A 12,431-nucleotide genomic window follows, 5' to 3' on the forward strand; every position below is an offset into this window, starting at 1 on the left:
GGGATACTAAGTCACCTACCCCAACAACACAACATTTGTGCTATGAACAGTATAGAGTGGGGCTGTCAGGTTAAGGAGATAAATATGGTCAGGAAACCAGACTGGAGTTACAACTGTTTAAATTCATTTGGTGCACTATGCTTCCTAAATATCTGACATGGAGAAGCAAGCTTCTGTGTCTGGCTCATTTAGAAATTTAGGTACCGGGTTCATTTAACTGGCTGGGTGTGGAAGCACTTCAGCAACAGTTTAATAGAAGAAAAACAGCTCCCAGTGGTGCTCAGACATCAATATTCTGCAACCTTTGTACCAGTTACAGCTAATTGAAGAACAGGGTAGATCATCTGGGTAGCTCAGTTGTTAAGTGTCTGCCTTTGGCTCAGGTTGTGATCCCAGGGTTCTGATTTTGAGCCCCACATCAAGCTCCCTGCTCAGTGGGAAGCCTACTTCTACCACTCCTACTTCCTCTGCTTGTGCTCCCTCTTTCTGTCAAATGAATAAAAAAAAAATCTTTAAAAACAAAAAAAACACCAACTTTACAGGGAAACCCCTAGCAGGTACTACATTAAATGCTGAGTTATCACCAACAACATGAGCTATGTGGCCTGAGAACACTGTATCACTTATGCTAAGCCTGTAAAAAGTGCAAACCCAAATTGAACCCATGAGCAAGCCAGATAAATCCAGATATAGGGACCTTCTAAAACACTGGCCATCAGTAGTCTCAAGAGATGAGATCTGAACAGAGGCTAGGACGGTGGGCAGAGACCTTGAAGCTCTAGGGCACACTTGAGCTTTCTTTTCCACAAAAACACTCCATGTGGTAACATGATTTATTATTTTATTATACATTTTTATATAAAAAGTCCACACACACACACACACACACACACCCCTCCCCCATGGTCAGGAAGAGGGCTCACATCTTAACATGAACAGGCCATCTTCTAAAGCAGGCCATATTATTTCTTATACCCTAAGTTATTTCTTGCCCCTCAAATATACCCCAACTACAAAATATGGAGCTGCAAAGGGTATATAAAGACAAATGAAATTTTTTTGTTCTTGTTATAATAAAATCACTTAAGGTGACTAAAGAACCATGAGTGTAGGGCGGGGGGGATCACAGTAAGGAATGGAATGTGTATGGTACCTGCAACAAGCAGCTGACTTCTCTGTCATCAGTGGCACCTACTCTAAATTAATTGGTTTGTAGGGATATGGGCACATGAAACCATGAGACAACATGCACCAGGCCATTGCTTATACTTGGTTCCAGAAGGCACGTTTCCTGCACTCTTTAATAACTAAAGGCAAATTACAGGAAGACCCAGTATGTAGATTCTGACCATTCTGAGGTATTAAATACATAAGGAAAAGATTAGTTATGTCCAAGTAGCATGCAATAGAAATATTTTTAAACCAACATGGTTAAGTGTTAAGATTTTTAGAAATCAAAATATTTATTCACATAATTTTAAACTGAAGTCAAAGGTACTAAATCTTCTGTGGTAATGATTTAAGTGCAAGTGATGCTGGCTTTCTTTCACATTCGCCTCCTTCATTCAGAGAAAAGGCAGATCAGTTGTTCTTGAACAAGTCAATGCAGCTCTGCAGGAGGGAGACATTGTTCTGGAAGACAAAAATCAAGGTAGACCAATGCATCTCTCTAGAGTCCAGACCTCCTGCGTATCTGTAAGAATCTGACTCAAACCCACCAACTTAAAGCTTTTCATAAGAGATTTAAAGCCAACCAAACTGGGTTATCTTTTTCTTCATTAAATCACAACTGCACCTCATGCTACAACGTGCCCCCCAATTTCATGTTGGTGAGTTCCTCACCCTCTGAGGGTCTGGGACTGCCACCTGGAGAGGCTCACAGCTGCCACTTCAGGTCTGCTCTCAATTCAATCCTGCCAATTTTGCTGTGACCTAAACTAAACACTACAGAAGAGTTGTTCTTGAAACTGAAGGCCTTGGAAAGACCAGATAAAAAGGTGTAAAAATTAATTATGAGTGAGGTTATAAATTATGAATATTCATAAAGGTCTGGCACAAATTCCTTTACAAAGTTCTCACTTAAAAGGAACTGAGAAAACTCCGAACACCCAGAACACCATGGGTATGATTTACATATACAGGACACTCTAAAACCCCAATTTAAAAGGTCATACACAACAAGACTTGAACTTAATCAAAAAGTAAATAAATGGTGTAGTCAAAATAAAGAAACTCAAAATACACACGTATGTTCAAAGTCTTCCTGCTTAACCAATGCTGACTGGCCAGTGGCAGTTCCCTCCTACTGTGGCTCCCTGCTGATCCTGTAGCCCTGGGCCAGACAGCACTGCCGGACTCACATGCAGCTGCACCCAGGAGCTGCGTGAAAAGCCATGCCCAGAAACTGAGCCAACTGCTCCGGGCAACACTTTAAAGGCTCCTTAAGGAGATTCTAAAACATACCCAACACTGAGAACCATTTTTCTCTACCTGTTCTGTACCAAATTAAGCTACAAACCTTAAATATACAAGGAAGTTCTTCCTTTCTAAACAAAAAAAATTAAATATCCTAAGACACTAATATGCTCTTCTCAAAAACACTATTTCATCATACGTTACAGAATTTTGGTTTGCAGAAGAAAAAATAATCCAACAAGTAACTCCCACCTATATCACAGGAGATTAATACCAGAAAGCAAACCTCATCTGCCAATGATACTGGGATGGTGAGCTGGGAAAATAACTGGGGTGGGGTGTGGCCTAAAAAGCTGGCTTAATTTAAAGGAAAAACACTTACCCTGGCATGCTTTATTTCCAGTTCAGACATTTCAATTAAATTCTTTCTAAATGCTGCCACTCTCTTTCGTTTGAAATTGACTAGTTCTATAAAAGAAAAGTTACCAACAAAAGCTGAACAATTTTAATCTTTAATTTCCAAACATCATTCTAACATATAATCTCCAAAACTTTGATACACACATTTTCTATTTTTTATTATCTCTGCAAATTGGGACATGTACCTGACATTTTATGGACAATACAGTGATGTGCCTGCCTTTGTCTTTATGTATTCAAAGATTTTATTTCTTTGAGTGAGAGTGAGAGAGAACATGAGCAGAGAGGGAGTGAGAGGGAGAAACAGACTCCTCTGCTGAGCAGGGAACCCAACTCGCCGCTGGATCCCAGGACTCTGGGATCATGACCTGAGCTGAAGGCAGAGGCTTTAACCCACTGAGCGACCCAGGCACCCCTAAGATTTTATTTTTAAGTTATATCTACACCCAACGTGGGGCTCGAACTTATAACCCTGAGATCGAGTCGCATGCTCTTACCTAATGAGCCAGCCAGATGCCCCTGTCATTGCCTTTAAAATGAGCACTGCACCCAATTACTGAGCATCAAAATTTAGAGAATGCCACGGACTACTTGGAGAATCTACGAAATGAGCAGTCTTGCCCTAAACCTCTAGCTACCAGTACTTATGGAAAGAAGGCTGGGGAGGTGGTGAGCCACACATACATAACCTGCACCTACACCCATTTCTTTAAATTATTTTTAAACTTTGAAACTACTACTTACGTTCAGACAGCGTCTCTGTAGACAGAGCTATACAATGTGCCCTTTACATCTGTTGTTTCCTATCACCAAACACTATTCAGGATTAATGCCCCATTAGAAATTAGGGTAAGTCAATAAGTACTTTCTCCCCTGGATTCCTTCCATAAACCCAGTTCTGACCATCACTCCTTTGGTCAAAATCCTCTCCAGCTTCTGCTGGGGGTCCAGTCCTCAGGAGCAAACTTACCCTCCTGTACCAGGTCTAATGTAGCACTGGCCAAAAGAAAGATCAAGCAGCCAACATTAAAAAGTAAAAACTTGGAAAACAAATTATCATGATGGGTTAATTACCTTGGATATACTAAATAGGTCTTTGCAGAGGTCAAGATAAACTCACCTTTCCTCTAGGCCTGCACCCAGGACCAGGACTCAACGCTAACCTGTCTCATCTCCCGTTGATGGCCTGTTCACACCACCTTCATTTGTACTATGCTTGTTCAACTGACTATCAGTTCAGTCATGAATTTCAAGAAGAACCTGGACCAGAGGCAGACAAGACCCATTCATTGCAGTATTCTACGTAATACTGTACTTTTAAATACAGTATAACCAGACTTACATTTTGAATAAAGGGGATAAAATCTAATACAGGAACAAACCTTAGGCAAGGACAGGCCTAAACTGGCACCGCTATAAAGACTTGTGGTTTTTCTTTAATCTATTCTGAAGCTGTCAGAGCTAGTAAATGCTGGCCTATGTAATATCGTAAGATTTCAACCCAGTAGTTTTTTAAGTTTGTTCTTTTCCTTATAAATTAGCTAATTAAACAAAGGGCAAGATTTTACTATGCCAGTAAGGAGGTTCCTTTGAAAAATAATCCAAAAGCCATGTGCGCATATCTGCATGCCCTTTTCAAGATTTTTGTACAGAGCAGCTCTGACTCTTACAGTTAAGGAATTACGGTACTGGAAACAATGAGCCAAGACAATGGAACTCTACTGCTCATTGCTGGTTATCAGGACATTATCAGATAATGTCCTGGGGGGGGGTGGAAATGTTCTCAGAAAACAAAGTCCTAAAATGAGACAGATTTTTCAAAGAAACCCAAGTTTGGGATGAATCAGGTACAGAGTATCACTACAATTACATTCACATCCAGGAAAATAACTTAACTCAGTCAGTTAAGCATCTGCTTTCGGCTCAGGTCATGATCCCATGGTACTGCATCAGGCTTCCTACTACTCTGTGGGAAGCCTGCTTTTCCCTCTCCCTCAGCTGCTCTCCCTGCTTGTGCTCGCTCATGTGTTCTGTCAAATAAATAAAAACTTAAAAAAAAAAAAAAATGACTCTAATAATGACAAGGAAGGAATTGTGCAAAAGGGAAGGCTTGTGTTTAAAGGGTGATGACGCCAAGGGTGTAGGAAGAGAATGCTAGAACTGGGGGGAGAGGAATCACTTTTCTGCAACCATCACAGTAAAGGCTGGCTCAGACAAGAATCAACACAGACTAAATTTAGGGAGAAAGTATGATGAAGAGCAGGCTATCTGCAAGGTCTTAAATTGTCTCCCCACACACTGCTGATAGCAGCACAGGGAAAAAAAATTAACTATACAGTGAAGAAATTGGGTAACACCTTGATTGGATAATCAAAATTAACACCACAAATGAGTGGAAAATGGAACATAAAGTGCCCTCAGATGCAACACCTGAAAGACACAGAACTCCGTATTCTGCTGGAAATGCACAAACAGAACCTATTCATGACAGAACAGATATTCCGAAAATGAGGAACACTATTCACTATTTACAGGGCCTGTGGTCCCCAAAAAGGCAAATGTCCTTTAAAAAAAAAAAAGGCAGGGGCAGGGATCCCTTCCAAATTAAAGGAGACATAAGAGCTACGGTAGCCTAACGGCAACCCTAGACAGGAAGATGTTGTTTGGACAAACAACAAACTGAGACTATAGACAATAGGTTGGAGTGTATTTTATCTACGTTAACCAAAGTCAGTAAGTATACTATAGCGATGTAAGAGAAATACACAACAAAAAGGTTTTTTTAGGGATGAAAGGACAACAGATAGAACTTAATCTCAAATGACTGAAAAAGGAAAACAAAAACAAAAAACAAAAAACATAAAAACCCACCCCATGTGCATGTGCAAGTGAGGAAGCAGAAGAGGCAAACTGGACAACTAGGGGACTCCCGGAAAAGAATGCATGGGTGTTCTCTGCATTATCTGTGCAACTTTTCTCTAAAAGTTTGAAATTACTTCCAAATAAAAAGCAAGAAGTAAAGAGTAGCCCTGTTCAACCTTCTTTTGCAGATTCAGAAAGCTGTTCAAATTTCTGGCAGCATTCCTGCTGGTGTGCCTCAGCCAACTTGACATCTTTGCTTTTTAACCGGGCCTTATCCAAGGCTTTGTTTGAGTTCTCATAGTCAGTGAGGGCTTTGGTGCGTCTGTATAAGAGATCCTGAGAAAAAAATTAACAGATAGGACACGGTAGTTAAACTTCTGCTGAAAGATTGCTGGAGACCAAAATGGGAAAACTAAGTATCTAAACTACTCTAAAATTTAAAAAATTAAAAAAAAAAGCGGGGGGGGGGGGGGCGGTGGCAATGCAAGGCCTGAAATGTCAAAAGGCAACAATCTAGTCCACTTCTACCTTCCCCTTCTATTACAGTGTGTTTTGTGGTTTTTTTTTTTTTTAAATCTCAAGATTAGCCTAGGGGCAATAATCCTTGTTGCACTGTTGAGGGTTTTTTGAAATTCTTTATATGGATTAAAAACACCCCCCCCAAACCGAAACAAAACAAAACAAAAAAAAACCCCAACAGTGAAAACTAAAGGATCAAATCATTTCCATGATTCAGTCATGGAAAGCAGTTTCAGAAAATTAACCACCTTCTACCAGAACAGAAAGCACTGTTGGGCAAGTCAAGTGATGCGACTAAAACAGTGAGGCAGCAGAAGAAAGTTGTTCTAACCTCACCCCACTACAAGCCCTGCCTCAAGTCCATCAGAGGCTCTCATCTGAAATAAAGACTATTTGCAATCTCCAGCCAAGTACAAGTTACTTCCTTATTTAAAATAGAACAGGTATGGGAGGTTCAAAATACACGTGTTTTAAAAACCTGGGTTTATCATCATTTCAAGTCCATTAAAAAAGGAAATAAGAAATATAGTCTAATGTATATAAAAATATAAAACTAAGGAAATATGTCAAAAGACAAAATAACTATATATGAAACTATGAGTAAAATAATGAATTTCTACTTCCTAATGACATTCACGGCAGTGTTATGCCCAGTGAATCCATGTTTCATTCCCAAAGGTCATTTTGCTTACCACTTCGTCTTGGTTTTGGTAAGTAATGGTTGGTTTATAGACTCAAAACTGCAATTCAATAAAAACTCACAAAATCCCCAAACCTTTTCTCCCTCAGAACCACTTGTGTTCAGTTTTACCACATCCAATAGCCTATAATCCCCCAAATTTCTATCTGTTCACTTGGCACCACCCCTACCGCTCCTGATACAAACTAAGGATACAATGCCACAAAAAGGTATGTTACTGCAGAAAAATTTCAATCTAAAATGGAACCAGAAGCTATGAAATGGAGAATCTCACATGTGCCCTCAGAAGAATGGAACCTAAGAACTAAGAGACTGATTTCAAATGCCCAATTTACAGAAGACCACAAGATACTTGTCTCCTGACTTATCAAGTCACTTCTTGGCAGAAATATCCTCCAGCCAAATGAACTTACTGTTTGGATGTCCCTCTCTTCACACTCCTACTAAACACAAGCCCAGCCCAAACCCTTAATGCACTTGCCTGTAGCTTGCTACAGCATCTGTTTCCCGAACTGCAATTCCCAAATCAGCTCAATTTCTGGCCAAACTATCTCAGTTTACTGAATTTATTATTTATATAAACAATCCTGACAAATTCCCATCTCTTTTCATTTTCAACAATGAAATACATCTCTAACATGAACCCTCTTCTGGGTAATGCAACGTGGTCTTGTATTATAACAACTGCTGCCTTACCTTAGCAGCCTCTATGTTGAGCATGTAGTATCGGAGAAGCTCTGTCAGCTTTAAGTCTTCATCGGAGGAGACTCGGCTTTCTACTTTCTAATAAAAAAAAGTAAAGGTCACCATCATCTAAGCAGAAATCTACAGATTATTAAATATGTATTAGGAAGACCAACATAGAAATCCTTACCCTAAGTTTTTCGAATAGCTCAGCAACCTTCAATAGGTACCTGAAAAAATATGTATGATTTTGGCTTACGGTCTTAAATCATGTATGAAATAGGACCTTATCAGTAAGACATGAATGAGTAAATGCAGGAATCTGAGCCACTGGTGCTTTAGAATTAATTTATCAAAGCAGTACTTTCATCACCAACTGGCTCAATCTAGCAGAGAAGATGGTTACAGAACTAAGCACATATACAGGGCCACACTTGTGGCTATCAACCTCTCAGTGCCCCTCAGCCACCCTGCCATGCAGAAACTATTCCAAGATAGTCTTTAGTCAATGTCAAAGCTGTGTTAACCAAGGGCAGGTTCTAATGAGCTGCCACCATAGGTATCCCAAAGACAGAAATACGTTATTTAAATAAATAAATAAAATTTTTAAAAAGCCAGCTTTCATTTGACAATAACTGGACTTCCACCTTCAAATCAGAAATACCACCACCCGTTATACCAAGCAAGCCCTAGGTGTTAAGTAGAATGCAGCCTCACACCAGAAAGGCCCAGGATGAAGAAACTGAAAAATTCCTATAAAAAAGCTCAAAACCAGACTGGGATCACTGTATTCGCCTTAAGACCACCTTAACCAAAACAAATCTCTTAAGTCCAGGGCACTTATAAGTCTTAAGTCCGTCCAGGTGAAACACAATTTGCCAGAGAATATATAAGGCAAACTTCATTCAGACACAAATCCAGAATTAAATCAATATAAAAAGGAGACAGTTTGACAAAAATAAAATCTTTGACAAGAGCTACCACGTTTGGTATAGAAGTGCCCACTGAGTAGCCTACAAATATCTTAAATGTGTCTATGTTCACAGGGTGTGTCAAGATTTGAGTCCTAGACACCACACTATCCTCTATCTTGATGAGCTGGTACTCAAAAGCAGAAGTGAAACCATATAGTCATTCTTCATTATACCACTCACGAGTTGTCAACTGGGAGTAGGTAAAATGCTTTTCCAACAAAACTTACTTTTTGATGACCGTGGGCTCTTCTAAAGCCAAGCTATGCAGGCAGGCTGCAGTGTGGATATAGTCATCTGCAACATCTGCAAAAACAAGGACAGCCCTTTTTATATGTACAGAGCTAGTACATCAGCAAAGCTAAGCGTCTAGTGGGTAAATGGTATTTACTTTTATGAGATCGGGTCATTTTGTCAGCTTTTGCACACGAATCCTTGATCCTATTATAATAGTTAATGAGGAAATTCTTCTCTTGCTCAAAGAAGTCATCTACCTCCTAAAGGGGAAAAAAGAAATTTAAGAAGCAAAACTCTGAATAATATGAATGTATTTTTCATAAGAAACATTAAGGAAATAAGCTCAAGCGTAAGAACTTGAACCTCTATGGACCAGAAAAACCCAAACTAACAAGACAGCATTTCACACTCAAGATTAGCAAAACTCAAGTGCTAGCAGGAAATGTCAACAGAAAAAACCATTTTCAATAGCCATTCAACAACACCCAGGAAAAATGTGGTATCCTCTCTAACATCCAACAATCCTGCAAGAGAAGTGGTTCTGCCTGGCAGGTTGCAACCTAGCAGTAGATACCTACATATTTGTATGGGTGGGGGAAGCGAGGTGGTGTATATTTGGTGGGCACCTATCACGGATGCCAAACATTCCATGTTATATGGGGACAGGACAGCCCCATACACCTTAAAATGCACCAAGGAGAATTTCCTAGAGCTTCCAAATTCCTGACAATGCCCTCTACTCAGCACCTATACCCTGGGCTTGTTGCTCATGCCTTCAACAAGTGGCAATGTTAGACACAAGTAACTCAGTTAAAAAGTGGAAAGGGCTGAGAAGAGCTAAGTATCAATTTAGTCTTTTAAGACAGCTTTGTCCAACAGAAATATGTGAATGATATACGCTATTTTAAAATTTTCTAGTAGCCACATTATAAAATAAAGTAACAAAAAAACAGGTGAAACTACTTTTAATATTTTACAGTCTTGGGTGCCTGGGTGGCTCAGTTGGTTGAGCAACTGCCTTCAGCTCAGGTCATGATCCCGGACTTCCAGGATCGAGTCCCGCATCGGGCTCCCAGCTCCTTGGGGAGTCTGCTTCTCCCTCTGACCTTCTCCTCTCTCATGCTCTTTCTCACTCATTCTCCCTCAAATAAATAAATAAAATCTTAAAAAAAAATCTTTACAGTCTTCTTCACATCAGATCCTTGAAATCTGACACACAAATAAAATTAAAAATTTGGTGCAGCTGGGACTACCAAAGTGGACAGTGTAGTTCTGGAGAATGTCATGAAATACTATAATCTTATAGCTTATTTTCTTTTTAAAAAATAATAACTGGGGCTCCTGGGTGGCTCAGTGGGTTAAACCTCTGCCTTCGGTTCAGGTCATGGTCCCGGGGTCCTAGGATCAAGTCCCACATCAGGCTCTCTGCTCAGCAGGGAGCCCGTTTCTCTGTCTCTCTCTGCCTACTTGTAATCTGTCTGTCAAATAAATAAATAAAATCTTTAAGAAAAAAAAAATAATAATAATAATTGGGCAACTGCTCCCTACAGAAAAGGAGAAAATGAATTAAATGAGACTGTTCTTATCCTCTCACTTAAGAGAACACGGTATTTTAGAAATATAAGTGAAAATTCAATAAGTAGATAAAAATACCCAAGATTTTTAAATTACATTTCTGTGAAGTTAATATATTTGTTTCACAAATATCTCTTGTGAAGAAATAAAAAGTCAGCTATTCACAAGAGTTTTCTGCAACAGCTAAAAGCCCTTACCTTAACTCCAGAAAAAAGGACCTCATCAGCACTTTTCACCACACTTTTGAAAAAGCCACCAAACACCTCTTTGGTATTTTTCCGCCGAACACTTAGCTGGGGGGGGGGAAAAAGAAAGAAAAAAAAAAGAAAAGAAAAAGAAGAAAATTACATAATAGTTTATGGTATACATGTTTTTCTAAGTGCTTCTGGCTTTAAATATCTTCCAAGTGATACGGTGTCCTAGTACAGGAACACACATAAAATATCTTTCATTCCATCTTAGCCACCAGGTCTAAATAGGAGTAAATAGCAAAATTTAAACACTGGTCATAGTTCTGAAAGTATAACCCAAGATATTCTGGAAAAATACATGGCACTAAGTCTCAATGGCTTTTATTTTAAGTTGTATTTATTTATTTATTTATTAAGAAGGTTCTACACCCAACATGGGGCCTGAACTCATGGACCCAAGATCAAGAGTTGCATGCTCTTCCAACGGACCCAGCCAGGCACGAGATAGTGGCCTTTAGAAATCTTTCCTTGAATTACTGTAATGTCTTATGCTGTTGACTGAACTTTACTGGTTTGAAGATGCTGAGGAAATTTTAAGTAGGGGCCTACCTCACACATATCAAGAAGTAATTAAAAATAAAATTAAAGGGGGGAGAAAAAAAAAAAGGTCAACGGGAGCTCCTGGATGGCAGAGATGGTTAAGTGTCCGCCTTCAGCTCAGGTCATCATCTCCAGGTCCTGGGATGGAGCCAGGTCCAACTCCCAGCTCAGCAGGGAGTCTGCTTCTCCTCTTCCTTCTCCCCCAGCTTGTGCGTGCACACACCCGCTCTCAGATAAAAATCTTTCAAAAAGGAGGGAGGGGTGCAAAACATACAATTCCTTCCAACAAACAGGTAACCAAAAGCAAATGTGAACTGAAAATTCCTTTCAATCCCAAAATTGGGGTGCCTGTGCGGCTCAGTAAGTTGGGTGTCTGACTTCCCACATCAGGCTCCCTGCACAGTAAGCAGTCTTTTTCTCCCTCTCCCTCTGCCCCCCAGCCGCTTATTCTCTCTCAAATAAAACCTTTCAAAACAAATAACAATCCCAAAATTAACAGAGGGCAAAAACCAGTCCTTCATTAAAAAGGGGCAAAAGTAATCTTTAAGCAGCATTTTATAAAAGTATCTTGAAATGGGGAGGTGAAGAGAGTATCTAAAAAAGGATTTCACTATGCCATTAAAAAATTCAGTACTTTAGGGCGCCTGGGAGGCTCAGTGGGTTAAGCCGCTGCCTTCAGCTCAGGTCATGATCTCAGGGTCCTGGGATCGAGTCCTGCATTGGGCTCTCTGGCAGGGAGCCTGTTTCCATCTCTCTCTCTCTGCCTGCCTCTCCATCTACTTGTGATCTCTATCAAATAAATAAATAAAATCTTTAAAAAAAAATATTTTTAAACTTTCAAAAAAAAAAAATAAAAATTCAGTACTTTAAAAGTCAATTTTCCAGCCTGGCTAGCTCAGTCGGTAGAGCATGAGACTCTTAAAAGCCAATTTTCCAGAAAATTTATTAGGACATCAAGTATATTTCTATTAATTTTTATTTTTTTAAAGCAATCTCTACACCCACTGTGGGGCTCAAACTCATGACACCAAGGATCAAGAGGTGCATGCTCTTCTGATAAGCAGCATGGTGCCCCTCAAACATTAAAAAAAAAAAAAAATCAAGTGGGGGTGCTGGGTGGCTCAGTCAGTTAAGCATCCACATCCAACTCTTGATTTCAGCTCAGGTCATGATCTCAGGGCTACGGAACAAGCTCCACATCAGGGTTCTGTGATGGGTATAAAGCCTATTCTGGATTCTCTCACTCTCCCTCTTCTC

At 39.8% G+C, this 12,431-nt stretch overlaps 1 protein-coding gene across 3 annotated transcripts in view; it reads right to left on the reverse strand.

Moving 5' to 3' along the window:
* Positions 1-1,268: 1,268 nt before the first annotated feature.
* The window catches only part of SNX5 (sorting nexin 5), a 29,114-nt gene continuing 17,951 nt past the window's right edge, over positions 1,269-12,431 (reverse strand). For all 3 annotated transcript variants that reach the window (XM_044263496.1, XM_044263495.1, XM_044263494.1), the window contains 8 exons: positions 10,581-10,676; positions 8,963-9,068; positions 8,802-8,877; positions 7,791-7,830; positions 7,613-7,699; positions 5,874-6,033; positions 2,798-2,883; positions 1,269-1,632 (listed from right to left, as the gene is read on the reverse strand). In XM_044263496.1, coding sequence (XP_044119431.1) covers positions 1,582-1,632; positions 2,798-2,883; positions 5,874-6,033; positions 7,613-7,699; positions 7,791-7,830; positions 8,802-8,877; positions 8,963-9,068; positions 10,581-10,676 — 702 coding nt within the window. In that variant the 3' untranslated portion in view covers positions 1,269-1,581. The remainder of the gene's footprint in view (positions 1,633-2,797; positions 2,884-5,873; positions 6,034-7,612; positions 7,700-7,790; positions 7,831-8,801; positions 8,878-8,962; positions 9,069-10,580; positions 10,677-12,431) is intronic.

The sequence above is a fragment of the Neovison vison genome, chromosome 8 (assembly GCF_020171115.1).
Source record: "Neovison vison isolate M4711 chromosome 8, ASM_NN_V1, whole genome shotgun sequence".
In the NCBI taxonomy this organism is placed as follows: domain Eukaryota; kingdom Metazoa; phylum Chordata; class Mammalia; order Carnivora; family Mustelidae; genus Neogale; species Neogale vison.